Genomic DNA, 16,759 nt, shown 5'->3' with positions numbered 1-16,759 from the left:
GTGGGGCCTCCACGAGTCGGGGCCTCGGGGCCAGCTCCTGGGTGCACGGGCACAGCACGAAGGGAAAGGTGAGCTTGGCTGTGCCCTGACGGCCCGAGCAGGGAGCAGAGCATGTCCATCCCCACCACGCACGGCCAGGCCAGGGCCGGGTCACCCTCTGCACATCTGCCTGCTCGGCTGGTGCACATCTGTGCTGAGGCCATGTCCCGCCTTCCTGGGGATGGGTCATGACCAGCCCACTGGAACCCCCACAAGTTGGGGCGAGCTGGGGCCTGAGGTGTCACCCCTGCCTTCCTGCAAGCAGGTGGGGGTGGGAGATCTGGTCTCTGGGCACTTCCAGCTCTCATCGGGGAATTCAGGGCACCCTGGTCTGACTGGCACAGGGAGAGGTGGGGAACCCATGGTCCTCTCTGCCACTGCCAACGGCCTGTCACCTTCAGCTAGTCTGGGTCTCAGTGTGGGGTGGGGGACAGAGCCAGCACGGCGGCCACCCTGCTGTGTGCTGTGCAGGGATCTCGAGCCCCCGCAGGGGCTGAGGGGTGTCTGTGCTGCAGCCCCTGGAGCCCCTGGGTGGGGTTGGTGTGCACTCATTAACTCGGCCAGCAACCAGCCACACGACTGGGCCCCAGGATAGGCACTTGCCCCCGATACACACGAGACACCGGCCCTGACCCAGGAACCGGCCGGGTGGCTCCTGCTCCGGCCAGGGCTCACCTCCTGGGAGGGGCAGCTGCCACCCAGACTGGCCGCAGCACTGACTTCTCGGGGAGCCCCTGTGCCCCTTCCCCAGACTAGGGGCCATGCTGCAGTGGGGTCCCTGTGTCCACGTGCAGCAGGGGTGGAAGGGGCTGCAGAGTAGTGAGCTCCCCGTCATGGGAGGCATGAGAGGGGTAGGGGCTGCGTGAGTGGCAGGAGTGCTGAGCAGGGCCGAGGGAGTGGGGTGAGAAGCTCGGGCAGCCCTGGCCCCCCGGGTCCTGTGCAGAGCTTGGGGCCAACAGCAGCCATATGCTCTGCAAGAGGAGCCGCTGCGTGTGCTGGGCCCTGGGGCCGGCCTGCCCGGGCCTGTCACAGCCGATTTTCCCCGCCTGAGTGGCAGGCTGGCCGGTGGGGGCAGGTGGGGGCTGGGGGCGCTGGGCGGCCCCCCAGCCGGCTCCCGCGCCGGCCCGTCCCTAGGCCCCTGGTGCGTCTCCGGACACCCGCCCGGCCGCGCCCCCCGTGCAGCCCACGCTGGGCAGCTGCGGGAGAGGCCCGGGGCCGCGGGAGCACAGCGGCGAGGGGGAGGCCGCGGCTAATTTGTACACTAAGTGCTTCTGACAGCGACGGTGAGTGCGCGCCCGGCGCCGGGAGGGGAAGGCCGCGGCCCGCAGGCCACCGGGTGCGAGGCAGGCCGGGAGGCGTCCAGAGGGGAGAGGGGAACCCGGGGCGGTGGCCCACGTTGCAGGGGGCGAAGAGGACACAAAAGGGGACCATGAGAGCGAGGCCGCGGGGGGCTGTTGGGGAGGGGCTGGGGAGGGCGAGGAGGAGAAGGGGGCCTGGGGCAGCGTGGGGGGGGACGGTCCCCGCTTTGGCACCCAGGCCTTGCTGGGCTGTGTCCCTGGAGCCCCGGGCGAGGCCCCCTCCTCAGGCCGCCCCCCCGTCCCTGAGCAGCACTGTGACTGGGGGCGTCTCTTGGGACCCGCCTGTGCTCTGGATCCTCTCGGGCGGGGGACACCTACACTCCCCGGCCCCCACCCCCTTCTCTCTCGGGTCCCCGGGCAGGCTGGGGGCACGCAGCCCCTCGCCCCACTCTGGAGACCGCGGTGGCCGTGGCGAGATGCGCTGTGGCAGCTCCCCGCCGCCCGAGGCCGGCCCCGGGCAGCTTGCTGGTGGCTCTAATTGCCTTCTCGCTCGCTGGGCAGCCTGGCCGAGCTTTCCACCTGCCCCCAACTTCAGCCTGAGCCCGGCAGGTGCCCAGAGCCCCCCAGCTGCAGCCACCTGTGCAGGGGAGGGACGGGGGCTGGGCCAGTACCCACTACCCACAGCCCGGAGCTGAATCGGGGGGATGGGGGACAGGAAACCTCTCTGTGTGGCCCCCACGGATCCTCAGTCACCTCACAGGCCCTGGCGCTCTGGGCGGGGACCAGGCAGCCTGTCACCTGCACAGCCCCGGGCTCGGCCCCCAAGGCCCCGCCGCCTTACCCACCTGGAGGAGCTGCAGGGCGTCGGGCCACCCCTGCTCCCCCAGCTCCTGCCCCCACCACCCTGCAATTCCACAAGGGTCCCCGGGATGGGCAGAGACAGACGTGGGGAGTTGTTAAAAAACAAAATTTTTTATTTGGTCCGTCAGAGCCTGAATCTGGAAACCACCCTTGAGAATCCGAACTGTACAGAACTGGAATTGACAATTGATAAAATAGTCTCTGTGTTGGAAGAGCCGGTGTATTTACAAGGTTAAAAATATTCACAGCTCAGAGTAAAAGAACGAAATAAAAAGGAGGCCCAAAGGGCAGTGTGGTGTTTCTCAAGATGTAAAAACCCCACGAGCCCCAGGAGGATGCAGGTGCTGCCCGGGCCGGACGTCCAGCTGCACTGGGGGGACGGGCCAGGCATCCTGAGCTCCCTGCTGAGGCTGGGGGGCAGCGGGCGGGGGCTGCAGCCTCGGCCCCCCAGCAGGCCCCGCGGCTGCTCCAAGCCTGGCCTGGCATGGCTTCTATCCGGGCAGTGCCCGGGGTTTGCATAGTGTCGCCAGGAGCAGGGAGACCTGAAGGAGGCCCCTCCCCACCCGTGGTCACCCGAACCTGTTTTCTGGGGTGCGGACGCTGTGCTGCTCGGACGCCAAGGTGGCTGGGGGTCCTCGCTGGCCTGGACTAAGGCCTTGTGCTCAGCCCACAGCCCGATGCCCCCACTTGAGACCCTGAAGCCTGATCCTGTGCCCCCAACAGAGGGGCTGGTCCCAGCCCTCACCCTGGGGCAGCCCTGGGGTTGGAGATTTGGTTTGTGAACCCCGTTCCCGGCTGCCTCACCAGGGCGAGATCCCAGCCGCCAGTGCCCCCAGAGGCTGGCCGGCTCCCCAGCTGGTGGTGGGCTTCGAGGTATTTTGCTTTGTGGCCGGGTGGCCCCAGCCGGGCAGGGGTCTACAGGGGCGGGGGCTCGCTGGACAGGGTCCTGAGATTCTGGTTCAAGTGTCCCTGGCCGGGGGTCTCCCTCCTAAAGTGCGCGGGGCAGGGGTCGATTGTACCCTGGCCCTGTCCTGAGGGGAGTGGACCCTCGGCAGGCGGCTCACAGCGGCCGGGGCCCGTGCAGGCCGGCGACCTCGGGGGTGAGTGGGGGGCAGTGGGTGCCCCTGGCGGCCGTCCAGTCGCTGAGGGGGGCCTGGGCAGCCTTGCGGTGGGCCAGGCGGTGCGTGATGGAGAAGCCGGCATTGCCCTCCAGCTGGGACAGGATCACCAGGACCTGCCTGGGGGAGGGGGCTGGTGAGGGTGGCGCGGGGCGCGGGGGGCGGGCGTGGGTGTGGGCGGGCGGGCCCACCTGTGCAGCGGTGGCACACTGTCCTGGGTGCGCAGGCTCCCGCGCGTGGACACCACGTTGAAGCTGTCGGTGCAGTCGCACTGCACGTGCAGGAAGGCGCACGGGTGCCGGTTCTCCACGACCACGATGAGCCCGGCCCAGCCGTGCGTCAGGTAGTAGCAGGTCATGCCCTCGCGGCCCTGGGCGGGTGGGGGCCGCGGTGGGTGTGGGAAGCCCCCACTCCGCTCCACCCCGGACCCCCAGACCCCGCCCCCCGGGACCCACCTCGTGCCGCTCGCCCCGGCTCTCGGTGAGCAGGATGATGGCATCGGCCAGCGTGGTGGGCTGGGCCTCCAGCGGCTCCACCATGACAAGGCGCGAGCTGTACACGGCCAGCACGTGCCCGGGCGGTGCCGCCGTCGCAGAGCTGGAGGCTGCGGGGAGGAACGGGTGAGGGGTGCGGGGCGCGACCCTGCTGCCCCGCGGCCCCCCGGGCCCGGGCACTCACCCTGGGGAGGCGGGCCGGCGCCCCAGTGGTTGAAGGCGCAGCAGACGACGGCGTACTCGCCGGGCTCCAGCATCACGTCGCAGCTGACGAACTTCTTCACGGCGCGTTTGCTGTGTGCCAGCAGACGGCCCAGGCGCAGGCGGCCGGCGCTGCCGAAGGCGGCACGAAACACCAGGATGCACAGGTCCAGCAGGTGGCTGTCCCCCACGTCCGAGCGCCTGCAGGCACGGCCGGGCCACGGGGGCGCTGGGGTCACGGGTCCCCCGGGGGCAGGGGGCGCGCGGGGGCGCGGGGCCCACACCCACCTGCTGCCCTCCTGGAAGAGCGCGAACTCGAGGGCGGCACGCTCCAGCACGGTCAGCGCGGTGACGCCCACGGGCCCGCGGGCCGAGCGGGGGAAGGTGCCCTGCACCCGCACCTCCTGCCAGTCCGCGTGCACCTTACAGACGTCCACGGAGTCGAAGTACCTGCGCCGCCACACACAGCACCGCTCGCGTCAGCCCACCCCCGCCGCCCCGGCCCCCTGCGCCCGGCAGGCAGCCGCGGCCCGCGCACCTGATGAAGTCGCCGTACTCCATCCAGAAGACGCCCTCGCTGCTCCCGTGCGGCAGGAGCTCCCCACGCAGGCGGCCCGGCCAGTGCGGCCACTCGTCCGACCAGCTGCCGTTCCAGGAGAAGCGTCCCCACGGGTTCCGGAGCCGCAGGAGCCTGCAGAGCGCAGGGCTGAGGGCCGCGTCCCACCCCAGGCCCCTCCGCCCTCTGGACACCTGCCCGCCCCAGCCGGCGGCCCACCTGCAGCCCTGGACATCGCGCACGTCCAGGATGGAGTAGGCGTGGCGGGGGCGCAGGCCCAGGCTCTCGTAGACGGCGTCGTCCACCTTCATGTTGCCGCCGCCGCAGGAGGCGCCCATGAGGAAGCTGCGGCAGACGGGCGGCTCAGCGTGGGCAGCCCCGGGCCTGCCGGGCCCTCAGACGCCCCCTTACCCGGCCTCCTTGGAGCTCAGCATCGTGGCCCAGATGAGGTCGGCGTCGACAGGCTCCTCGCGGGGGTTGGCGGAGCTGACCTGCAGCACGAGGCTCTCGCAGGGGGCTCCCGTGAGCGTGGCCAGCCCCTCGATGGCCCGGCCGGCCTGGAGGGCGAAGTACGAGCCGTGCAGCTTGGCCAGCGCCTTCTCGATGAGGGCCACCCAGAGCTGCTTGCGCTGCGCCTGCGGGCAGGGGCGTCACGCTGGGACCAGGAACCCGGGACCCCGCCCGGCCCCGCCTGGCCCCTGCCCACCTGCGAGAAGAGGAGGAAGCCGCCCTCGTCGCACGGCAGCATGTCGTCCACCAGCACCGTGGTCCACGTGCCGTCCTTGCACAGCCGCACCTGGTAGGCCCCCTCGGGGCACAGGCTGCGCGTCACCAGCACCCGCTCCACCAGGTCGGGGCGCTCAGCCAGCACGGCCAGCGCGCTCAGGAACCTGCGGGCAGCAGCCTCAGCCGGGCCCAGCCCCCCGGCCCCACCCCCCAGGCGCGGCCCTCACCAGCAGTTGCCCAGGAGCCCCTGCAGGATGTCCGAGGGCCGGAGGGTCCGGAACACAGACCACTGGACGGCGTGGTCCCTGAAGACGGAGCAGTTGATCTCGTGCGGCCGCAGCCACTGCTTCACGCGCTGCTGCACGCTGTCACCCTCGGGGAAGCCCACAGATGCGGGCCCGGGGGGGAAGCTGTCGTCCACGAAGTTCACGTTGTTCTGCAGGAACCAGAGCCACACGCTGCACCGGGGGCCGTCCTCCTCAGCCCCACCGCGAGGGTGTCCAGTCTCACTCGAGCTCCCCGAGAGCCCAGCAGGGCCCCCAGCCCAGGCGCGGGGGGCACAGGGGCCGAGCACCCACCTCCCGGCAGAAAGCCACGATGTTCTCCCAGAGGGCCTTGGCCTCGCCCTCGTCTGTCCGCCGCCGCGTCTCCACGAGCACGCTCTCCCTGCGCCGCAGTGGGGCCGCGTCCCGGGGCCGGGCCGCTGGGGCCTGGGGCGTGTGGCAGGCGGCGCAGTGCCGGGCCCGGGGCTCATTGAGCAGCGTGCAGGCCGGGCAGGCCCACTGGCCCGGGGGCTCGGGTGGCGTGGTCGGGAGGAGGCGGGCGGACTTGCAGGCCGAGGGGCCCCGAGTGCAGCCCCTGCAGGGCCCGGGGGAGTCGGCGCCACAGTCGGGGCAGCGGAGGGGTGGGCAGCCGTGCTCCTGGAAACCGTGCAGCTTGGAGCAGCCACACGCCGAGCACCTGGGGGCTGCCGTGGGGTTCCGCAGCGTGCACTTGGCGCAGGGCCAGCTGGTGAAGTCGGGGCTGGAGGGCTGGGCAGGTGTGTAGCGGACCGAGTCGCCAGCCAGGTCGATGAGGTCGCTGCTCGGCGCGGAGCCCGCGGCCTCCTCCAGCACGCCCAGGCGCTTGCCGCTCAGCAGCTCAGCCAGGCGGGAGGGCCCGGCCGCGGCCCAGCCCGGGCCCTGGGGGGACCCCCTGGAGCCCGGTGGGGGCGGCGGGCCCTCAGGCGCCAGGGGCTGCGGCTGGGGGGGCACCTCGCGGCGGCTGCAGGGCACAGGGTGGTTCTGCGGGGCGGGCATGAAGGGGCTGAGGGGCGGCCCACGGGAGGGCTCCTGGTCGGCGGCGGGTGGGTCGGCCTCAGTCCCCTCCCCAGGTGGGCCCGGGGTGCCGTGGAAGCCGGCGGGGGCCACGACCTCAGGGACCACCAGCGCCTCGGGAGGGATCCTGGGCAGCGAGAGGCGGCGGGGGCCCCCACAGGCGGAGCAGGAGCCGGCCACAGACGTGTTGTGCAGTGTGCAGCGTGGGCAGGCCCAGCCGCAGCCAGGCTCCGCGGCCGCCCCCTCTGGGCCACTGCCCTCGGGCTCCGACAGGGGCAGGACCCCGTTGGCAGTGGGCAGCAGGGCCGGGCCGGGCCCGGGGTCTGGGGTGAACCCACAGGCCTCGCAGGCCTCCCTGCCCAGGAAGTTCCGGAAGGTGCAGCGGGCGCAGGGCCGCTTCTGCTCCTCCACACTGAGGCGCAGGATCCGGTCGAGGTCCAGCCGCTGACGGGGCGCCTCACACATGGAGCACTGGCGCCGGCCGGCCTTGTTCAGGAAGGTGCAGCGGGTGCAGGCCCACTCCTCGGCGGCGGCCATAGGCCCGGGAGAGAGCGTGGGGCTGCGAGGAGGGTGCCAGACATCAGGGTGGCTGCATGCAGCCTCGGGGGTCCCACAGCCCTGCTCTACCGAGGGGGCGGCCCCAGGTGTCCTCAATGTAGGCCCAATCGGCGAAGGGACCCCGGGATCCAGGCCTGGGAGGGCAGCACCTTTCCCGGAGACCTTCCAGCAAGATGGGTGCCAGCTCACTGGGGGCGGCCCGAGTCCAGGGATGGGGCGGCCAAGAGACCCCCAGCCTGGCCCAGAGCCCCAAGAGCAGGTCAGGACCCAGCACCCACGGGGATGGGCCGTGGGGTCCTGCCGGCAATGCCGAGGCTCCCCGGCTTTGGGCCAAGGAGCAGGTGCCTCCCGGGGCCCCCTTCTGGGAGGGACACCGCATGGAGGGGAGGGGGGCCCACGCTCCAGAACAGTCTCCAAAACCGAGTGCAGCTGCTGTGCTCGGAAGGAAAATCAATTGTTCTTTCCAACCAGGCACACAGCTCCCACCTCCGACAACGCGCTCCAGCCCGACTCTGGTTCAGGAAGAAACAAGAACTCGCCTCTTTAAAGCACACAGAGCAGAAAGACAGCAGAGACGAGCTCCCCCGAGGACCAGGCCCCGGCGGGGAGGGTGCAGAGGGGCGCGCAGCCCCCACCTCAGAGCCCCGGCTCCCTCAGCACCCGCAAATAACCAGGCCCCACTCTGACCACTGACCCGGGATCAGGAGTTGGGGCACACCCCCCACACTGTGCGCGCACATGAACCTGCCACCTCATGCCTGCTCTCACACACCTGCCCACTGAGCACCCCCGGCTCAGCACCGCAGGGGGCACGCGGCCAGGCCCCACCCCCAGGGCAACAGGGACCACGGAGGGATGGGGTGCAGCCGCCCGCCTCAACAGCAGCTTCCAGGCCTGCAGGGCTTTGGGGAAGCCGCAGGGGGTCTGCTGAGCCCACCACCCAGGGGGTCCGCAGGCAGCCCTCTCTCCTCAGTGGGTCTGGAGTCACAGCCGGACCGAGGTAGCCGAATCCTGATAGTGCTTCCCACACAAGACACCCCAAGATGACAAAACACGTCCCCACACACACTCGAGGGTGCTGCACTCAGCGGGGACATCCCTGAAGGAGACTGGCATTTCAGGGGACCCCCCCAGAGTTGGTCCTCACGACAGAAAAGGTCCAGTCAAATGGAAACGGAGACAACCATCTGGAAAACCCAGCGCAAAACACCGTCTTTGCTGTCCATCATCAGGAGTCGCCAGCATTCGCCGACTGAGAAGGAGGGCTCTGAAGTCACTCTCAGGGGCACATGTTGCTACGCACCACAGGGCTGGGAAATGTGCATCTATGGAGATGGCAAAGGCTGCACCCAGCCCAGAAACCGCGCCCAGGGATTCACCGACGGAAAGAGGTGCAGGAACAAGCACTCAGAAGTGCCCGCCGTCGGCAGCCGTGGGAAACGGCGACTGGAAGTGGAAGCCGTTACTGCCCATGGGGACCACGGCACAGCACTGCCCAAGACCGTCTGTCGGATCTCAAAGAACCAAACGGGAACCCAGACTTCTACCCAAGAGAAACGAAGCCACACATCCACATGTGGCCGCGAGAGCCATGCACGCCGAAGGCCACGTGGGGGATCTGGAAGAGGCAAATCTATGGCAGCAGAGAGGAGGCCGCGGCTGCTGGGGCCTGGGGGGAGGATGGGGGTGAACCCAGAAACGCTGCAGAGCTGGACACAGGGAACAGCCACCAGTGGCACTCCCAGGGCCCACGTCAAGCCGGACCCTGTCACGGGGCCTCTCCTTCGGCCTCTCCTGCCCCCCATGCTGACCCCTGGATGTTCCTGAGCCTCCTGCCTGGGGACGGACACCCACATGTGAGAGGGCCAGCACACTGCTGCCCGAGACCCTCCCTGCAGCAGGGCCATGGGCTGAGGGGGTCCCAGAGCCCAGTCCCCAAAGGCTCCCTGCCCAGCACCCTGAGGACCCCACGGCCCAGGGACAGGGAGCGAGGCAGGCGGTCTCCAGCTCCAGTGCTGCCCTGACTGAGCGTACACCCTGTGGGGAGGTCACCCCCAAGCGAGGCAGGGGCTCTCGGACCTGCCCGGACCTCGGCCTTGGGCCCTTGGGGACAGAGTCATCAGAGGGAGCCCCACGAGCAGACTGCTTTCCTCCCAGACGACCCCCGCAGACCCCCGGCCCTCGTACCGTCCCCCCACCTTCTTACCTCCGGGCTTGGGGCCGGGTGACCAGGGCGCCTGCCCAGACAGAACCCCCAGAGCTGCCCCTGCACCAACCTGCTGCTGCAGGGGGCCCTGGGCAGGGTGGGCCCCCCAAAAAGCCGTGCTCTGACTTGGTCTCAGCGGCCAGCGAGGAGGCAGAGCTCCCCATGGCGGTCCCTGGTTACATCCGGCCGGCGGCGGGCACCTGTGGGGGCAGCCAGGGGGCAGCCAGGCCGGTCCGGGTGCAAGTGGACAGAACACACACAGAGAGAAGGAGACGGGGAAGGCAGCGTGACTCACGGGGCCCCCACCCACTCAGAGCCCCCCCACCCCCCCGCTCTTTTGCAAATACCTTTAACCGTAATTACTCCTTAACCATTTCTCACAGAGACCCCTCTCCATGGCCCCCGCCCGCCTGACACTGAGTCACAGAGGGCCGGGTCACCAGGACAGCCCCAGTCCGGCCACCCCCAGCCCAAGTCTGCGGACGCGTCTCTCCTTGGTGAGGACACACTGTGCAACTTGACTTGACCACAAAAGAGAAGACCAACGTGTGTTTGCGCAAAGCAGAAAGCAGAAAACAAAGACAGGGTAGTGGCTGCAGGGAAGGGGATCTCATGGCGTTGGACAAGCCCCTGCAGGCCCAGGATATGCAGCCGTGGGCAGGGGCAGAGCCCCCAGCAGAGCAGGCAGGCACGAGGAGGCTGCCCTTCTGGAGCCTTCTGGGAGAATTCGGCCTGCCCAGGCAAACGCCACAGCCGTGGGTGCCCCAGGCCCCCTGAGAACCTCGGCCTTCCTGCCCTGCCTGCCATGGGTGGGGGACCCACACTGCTTGCCCCTCAGACCCTCCTTGTGCCATCTCTTGACTCGTCCACGGGAGCATGGCAGAGCGAGGCCTGGCCTGGGCGGACGTGGCAGGGACCTGGACAGTGGGGGCACCCGGGGGCAGCAGGGCCCAGAGAGGCCAGCTCCTCAGTGGGCACAGCCAGGCCCTGCCAACAGGCCCCGGGACTCCCAAGGCTCATGGCCTCTGGCTTCCCCCCGCCCCGGAAGAGGGAGCGCCAACACCCCACACGGTGCTGCCAAATGTGGTGGGGTCCGACCAGCAGGCCAGAATAGCTTTTGTTTTTAAACAATTGGAAAAACCAAAAGTGTAACGGCGTTCTATGACAGGTGAAAATCACACGGAATTCAAATTTCGGTGTCTTGGTTTCCCGGCTGCTAAAACAAACATGGTGTGGCGAGTGGGTTTCCACACAGGAAGCTACCGGCTCCGGCGCGGTCCCTCTGGGGTTGGGATCCTCCAGCTGGCGACCCACTCTGGGCTCCTCGGCTTTTCCGTCCCCCGGCCCACGACTCCCCGCTCCGGCTGCTCCCCGGGGCCTCCCTCTCTCCGCCCAACTTCCTCTCGGCTCCCAGAGGCTCCGGTCCCCAGGCTGGAGCCCACCTGCCCCTGCGCGGCCCACCTCCCACCGCAGCCGTATCTGGGCGAGATCCTGGTCCCGGCGCCCACACCCTGCAGGCCGTGGCCAAGACCCAGGCGTATCCACAGTGGGGTACGCAGCTCGGTCCACGTCAGCATTTGCAGCAAAGTCCCTGCTGACGTGGCGTCTGCGGCGGCTTTCGTGCCACGAGTCAGGGCCGAGGGTCTTGCCCGAGCCCACCGCGCCGGAGGTCGGGGATGCTGCACCAGCCCTTCGCAGGCTGGCCCCAGGCCGGGAGCAGCAGCGTCGCACAGACGCACAGCCGAGCTGCAGGCACTGCGTTGGTTCCTGGTGCCACGTGACAGAAGGTAAAAAGCAACAGGCAAGATGAAGTGTGCCATGTGCTGAGGACCCCACAGTCCGAAACAGCGCCCGGAGTCATTTGCGGCCCCCGAGCGGCCGGGAGCCTCCAGGACAGGCAGCAGCCCTGGCCACGCCTAACCCTGCCCTCAGGGCTCTGCTGCAGCCACAGCCTGCAGGGTCCCAGCTGCTCCCGCTCGGGGCCCCCAGCCGCATTCTGGAACACCATCCTCATTCCTAAGTGAGCCATGGCCTGGATCTGCCTCGCGTGTGCAGCAGGGGCCGACGGGTCCAGCCGGCCACCCAGAGTGACGAGCTGGGACGGCCAGACGGGGCCGGGCCCCGAGACCCAGTGAGGCCCCCGCCCCCCGCCCATGGCACTGCCTCTGGCCGCCCAGGCCTCCCCAAGTGGCCCCCAGGGTCATGGCCTGGGCATCCATACCCACCCCCCACGGCCTCATGACCTCAGGGGACCAGGCACTGGGCCCTGCACTGACCCATGGGAGCAGCCCGAGGAGCACACCCTGTGGACACAGCACGAGGAAAGTCGCCTGTGAAGTGACTGCCGCTGGCAGAGCCATCCACTGCCCACAGTGGCTGCCTCCACGGCCGGCAGTGGCGCCCCAGCCTCCAGGAAGCACCCCAGAAACACCCACCTGATTGGGAGGCCCATAGGTCAGGTGGACGGCAACCCACAGCCTGAAACCAGTGGCTGCGCTGCCCGAGACCACATAAAACCAAGGCTGTCTCCGGCTAGTCTCCCGATCCTCCGGGCCGGCTGTGACCAGCAGGGGACAGCCATCAGGGCACGGTGGCACAGTGGGCGCCACTCGCCCTCGGCCAGACAGAGCGAGGGAGAGAGGACGGGGCACACACCCTACAGCGGGTGGTCCCGAGCCCCCAAAGTGGCCTTGCCTGAGAAACAGCCAGGCCCTGGCCCCTCCTGGGTCTCTGCCATGAAGGAGGCAGCCTCTCTCCCCCACCCAGTGGCGTCCCCAGCGCCCAGGCCCACTGACCCTCCCCGGGGAAAGTGGGAGGCGGCCCGACCTCAGCCCAGGGCCTCCTCTGCCCCCCCCCATGCACTGATTTCAGAGGACCCTCGGCCACAGGCTGCCACTCCAGACGGCCACGGCCCGGCAGTGTGCTGCACTGACCACATGCCCGGCCCCAGGACACACCAAGACAGGGCCTACTGCGGCCTCCACAAGCAGCCCAGCAAAGACACAGGACCTATCGGGCAGGACAGCACCACAGAGGGCTGACTTTCAGGGGCAGCCGACGGCTCGAGGGAATGCCATGTGTTTCAGTGGCACAGGGCACGAGGGTCCAGTGTGGAAAGGGGGGGGGGATGCTGGCTTGTGGGGGGCCATGTCTGTGGTAGGGGGTCCGGAGGACCTTTCTGTGAGGGAGCAACGGGTCCCAGTCACACCCAGTCCGCAGTGACTCCAAGAGGAGCATGTCCCGCCTCCAGGTCCGGGCCCCGGCCCACACCCCGCAGACCTCCAGCACCTCACGCAGCCCCCCAGACCCCCAGGCCAGGGCAGAGCAGCGCCTGGGACGGACGGGGCCACACTCCCCCCACCACACCCTGGGCTTCCACGAGTGGGTTTCAAAGGGCCCAGGGCGTCCCTTGGCCTTCCCCACAGCCCTCCCCGCATGGAGTCGGCAGGGGGTACACCGAGGGTGGGGGGCTGGACGAGGCCGCCCCCTCCACCCCTTGGCTCTTCACTGACCCGGGCCGTGACCCCCACATGTGGTATTTGAGAGTTTTGGGGCAGCAGAACCTTTCCAGGGCTGTGCGTGCACATGGCAGGTGGCCGGGGAGGAAAGTCCTCAAGTCGGAGGCCGGGACGCAGCCTCGCAGCTCCCCAGGGGCTGCCCTCGGCCTCCAGCTCCGCATCTGGGGGACGTACCGGGAAGATGAAACGAGGCAGGTGCCGGGAGCCGGGCGCACTGCCTGGCACACAAGGAGTGCAGCAAACGCTGCCACCGCCAAAACCAGGCTGAGCCCGGCTGCTCCGGGAGATGTGAGAGAGGGACCCTGGCCTCACTCTTTGCCCCCCAACCCCGCCCAGTGGGCTGAGCCTCCCCCGCAGATGCAGCCCGGAGGCGACCCCCTGCCGCCTGCCCTCAGAACCTCGATGCTCAGAGCAGGCCAGTCCCTGGCGAGTTGTGGGGTCCCCAAGCCCTGGCCCCGGTGCCTGCCCTGCAGCTCAATACCAGCGCTCTTCCAGAGAGCACGATGGCCCAAGAGAAGGGAAGGGCGCTCGGGCCCAGCTCCAGGCTGAGCTGCTTCGGGCAAGGGCCCCTTCCACCGGCCGCGTCGCGGCTCCCCCAGCTCCCAGGCCGCCCGGGGCCCTCTTTCTGGTGACTTGAGCCAAGAAAACACAATCGCCAAAGTCGCGCAGACCCGAAAGGACAGAATTACCGCCGAGCTCCTCCACGCCTAGCTGTGCAGCGCGCCTGCCCTCCAGGCCTGGGCCCTGCTCCACGCTGCAGGACTCCAGCCGCCCAGTCTGGTCTCCACTTTCGGGGTCTCACCCGCACTTCCGGGTCCCCCTGCTGCAGTCTCTTAAAGGACCAGAGAGCCGCCTGCCCCTTCGCACACGGCGCGGGTTCCCCAGTCAGGCCCAGAGGAAGAGCGGGCTGCACCCGGCAGCCGGGCCCCAAGCGGAAGAAGGAAGAGGCCGAGCGCGGGGCGCGGCGGCGCGCAGGAGGGGCGTGCGCTCCGGGGGCCACCGGGGCCAGGCCGCGGGCAGCACACACGCATCTGCTCCCGCAGAGAAATAAGGGCACTCAAGGGCAGGCGGGGCCGGGCTGCTTCGCACGCGCCAGGCCCGCGCCCCCCGCGCTCCCGCCGGGATCCCCGCCGCGCCCCCCGGCCCCGGCCCCGCCGCACTCACCTCCACAGTCCCTGGGCCGGGCGACGCGGCCTCTGCCCACTCGCCCCGCAGCTCGGGTCCGCAGGCGGCCGCGCTGCCCGGGACCGGCTCCCGCCGCGGCCGCGCGCCCCGTCCGCCGCCGACGCGTCCGCCGGGCCCGCGGCTACGGCCCGCCCGGGGCGCACGCGGCGCTGGGGACGCGCCCGCCTACCGCTCCCACAAGCCCGCGCGGCGCGCCGGCCGGAAGCGCGGGGAAGGTCGGGAAATGGAGTCCTCGGGGAGGCGCCCGCCGCGGCGCCGGCCCCCCCCGGACGGGACTACAGCTTCCAGAATGCCCTGCGTGGGCAGGGCGAGACTTCCGCTGCCGCCGCGGGGCGCGGGACCTCCGAGCGTCGTCGTCTCCTCGCGCTCCTCCCAGGGCCGCCTCAGCGCCCCATCCGCGTCTCTCTGCCACTCCTCAGATCTCGCCACCTCGGTTTTGGCTTCACGATCCAGTTTTAGTGGGACCAGCTGGCCCTCCACGCGGCCTCCCCCTTGGCACTGCGACCTGGGCGAGGTGCCCCATTTCTCGGCCCAGGGGGCGGCTGACAGGACGACACGCGCTGTCCCTGCGCCTGCGCAGGTGCCTCGAGCAGAGCCCGCCCTTTCAGGGTCAGCGTCTCCCTCACCGCCCCTGCCGGCTGCCGGCGCTCATCCGGCCTTCGGGATGTCCCAGGAAATGGCGAGGGGGCCGAGGGCGGCCCCCACGCGGCCCGACCAGCACCGCCGGAGCTGCAGGAGACCCGGAAGCGAGGCCGGCGGCCTCGGTGAGTCCGGAGGGCGTGGGTTGTGGTCCGACTGTAGTGGACGCTGCGGATAGAGGTTTGGTGGCATTTGCTCCACTGCCCAGAAAGTGCAAGCTGATGTCAGTAGGACAGGGGCGCCAGGTCGGGCATTCGTGCCCCAGGAAAGCCGGCAAGCCAAGCACTGACCTCCGTTTACTCTGCAGAGACTGCAGTGGGGATCCTGCACCCCAGCGTGGAGGAACCGGCTTTTAGTGCAGTGGAGACAGAAGCGGCTTCCTGAGCACTCCGGGGGGGGGGGGCAGATTTATCTCTGTTCTGGGGGTCTTTTGGAAGGAAGACCTGTCCCCCTGTCCTGCAACACCTCCCCTCAGGTCAGCTGCCCTCAGCGGCGCCCGGTACCTGCTCTGCAGGTGAGCTTGTCGCAGCCCGTGTCCCCTCCAGGCCAGCAGAGCTGCCCGTGGGTCCATCAAGGGCTGTAGCTGAGGGCTGGTTCCGCCCCTGGGTGGGACCTGGTGAGGTGCCTGGTCCTGCTGCCCTCAGCCTCCTCGCCTGTGCAGAGGGTGACAGCGCGCTCACGCGTCTGGGACCCAGCAGCTCCAGGGCCAGGGGAGACAATGGAGTTCCGGGGCTGATCCTCGGTGTGAGCTCCGTAAACCACGGCCCCCCTCCTTCCCCTGCTCCCAGGGCAGGTGAATGACCGGCCCTGAAGCGGCCAGAGGCTGGCAAGCCACTGGCAGAAGGGATTCACGGGATTCACACGCCCCCACCCAGCCCCCCCACAAACGCCCAAGAGAAACAGCCAAAAGTGAGCCACCCTGGGCCAGGGGCCTGCCACTCCCCAGAGGGCTGTCTGGGTGGGCCAGGGTCTGCAAGGGGCAAGGACGGGGCCAGAGCGTCCCAGCCCTCCCCAGCAAGGGACAAAGGCCTGCCATTGTCAGGGAGAGCAGTCACCCAGAAGCAGCCAAGACTCAAGGTGCTGCCATCGGAGACAAAGCTGGAGGGGACGGGGGACCGAGACGGGGGTGTTGACTCTGACCACTGAAACCGCTCTGAGTTGCCAGAACATCAGGCACATGGAAATAAGTTTTACATCATGATAAAGCAGTAGAAAAGCGAATTCAGGTTATCCAAAGCCATCAGCCAGACCCTGCTCCAGGACAGGCACAGCACTGGCCAGGGAGACGGTGCGCCGAGGTCGGGGAGCACCTGGAGAGCTGGGCGGGGCGAGAGGCATGGACCCCACTGCCCTGGGGCCGAGTCCAACAGAATGCGGTGGGGAGAGCGAATGGTGCTCCTCAGGCCCGTCCTGGCGCACAAGTTTCCAGAATGACTGTGGCCTTTCGGAAATGCTGGGGACCCCATGGAAACCCCCCGCCGGCCTCCTGGGATGGCCCGAGCGAAGGCAGTGACTCACGCGGGAATGCCTGTGTGTGTTCCACGGCCCTGGGGGGCTGGCGGCCAGGACAAGTGGGGTGTTGGACCCACATGCCAGTCGCCTGGATTTCGAGCCACCAGCCGGCCATCTCCCTCAGGTTGCCTCTCTCTGGTAGGAGCAAGTTGTAGAAACAGGGCTGCCCCTCTAGGCCTAACAGAACTGTCTGTTCCCCAGACTCTGAGTGGCCAGCACCTTCGTTTTGAGGCCACGCCCATGGGTCCCCATGTAAGTTGTAAATAACAAAACCGTATGTGTTTAAGAAAATAAAAACATGAATCACCAAGCTTCTTTGCTGAAATTCTGGTGCCTTCTTTGGGCCCCCACCTTCCAGTCTGAAGCACCAGTAGGGGAGGTAGCTGGAGAGCCACCGGGGACTTCTGGAGGGGGTGGGTGGGACAGGCACAGGGGCGCGGGGTCTGGCTGGGAAGGGGCTGTGCCACTCTGGGGTAAGGGGCAGAGGCCAGGAGTCGGGAACAGAAGCGGGCTCTGTGACACCAGGCCCCGC

At 69.0% G+C, this 16,759-nt stretch overlaps 1 protein-coding gene across 6 annotated transcripts; it reads right to left on the bottom strand.

Annotated features, from left to right (window-relative positions):
• Window positions 1–2,290: 2,290 nt before the first annotated feature.
• Window positions 2,291–14,270, bottom strand: CAPN15 (calpain 15). 6 transcript variants are annotated; one of them, XM_037824774.1, is made up of 13 exons: window positions 14,056–14,265; window positions 9,374–9,573; window positions 5,872–7,168; window positions 5,521–5,729; window positions 5,274–5,457; window positions 4,979–5,202; window positions 4,787–4,912; window positions 4,550–4,702; window positions 4,300–4,461; window positions 3,995–4,212; window positions 3,772–3,920; window positions 3,508–3,686; window positions 2,291–3,436 (listed from the first exon to the last, which is right to left on the bottom strand). In XM_037824774.1, exons 2-13 carry the CDS (start codon window positions 9,535–9,537, stop codon window positions 3,259–3,261), a joined length of 3,243 nt encoding a protein of 1,080 aa, XP_037680702.1. In that variant the 5' UTR covers window positions 9,538–9,573; window positions 14,056–14,265; the 3' UTR covers window positions 2,291–3,258. The 6 variants fall into 6 exon arrangements, with proteins under 6 accessions (XP_037680702.1, XP_037680704.1, XP_037680707.1 ...); XM_037824775.1 differs by having other exon boundaries at window positions 3,289–3,432; window positions 14,056–14,270; XM_037824776.1 differs by lacking the exon at window positions 9,374–9,573 and having other exon boundaries at window positions 14,056–14,264.
• Between the last annotated feature and the right edge of the window lie 2,489 nt (window positions 14,271–16,759).

The sequence above is a fragment of the Choloepus didactylus genome, unplaced genomic scaffold (genome assembly GCF_015220235.1).
Source record: "Choloepus didactylus isolate mChoDid1 unplaced genomic scaffold, mChoDid1.pri zz_scaffold_168_ctg1, whole genome shotgun sequence".
Classification (NCBI taxonomy): Eukaryota; Metazoa; Chordata; class Mammalia; order Pilosa; family Megalonychidae; genus Choloepus; species Choloepus didactylus.
Note: the sequence above shows the minus strand (reverse complement) of the source record. Positions and strands in the feature narration are given on the sequence as shown.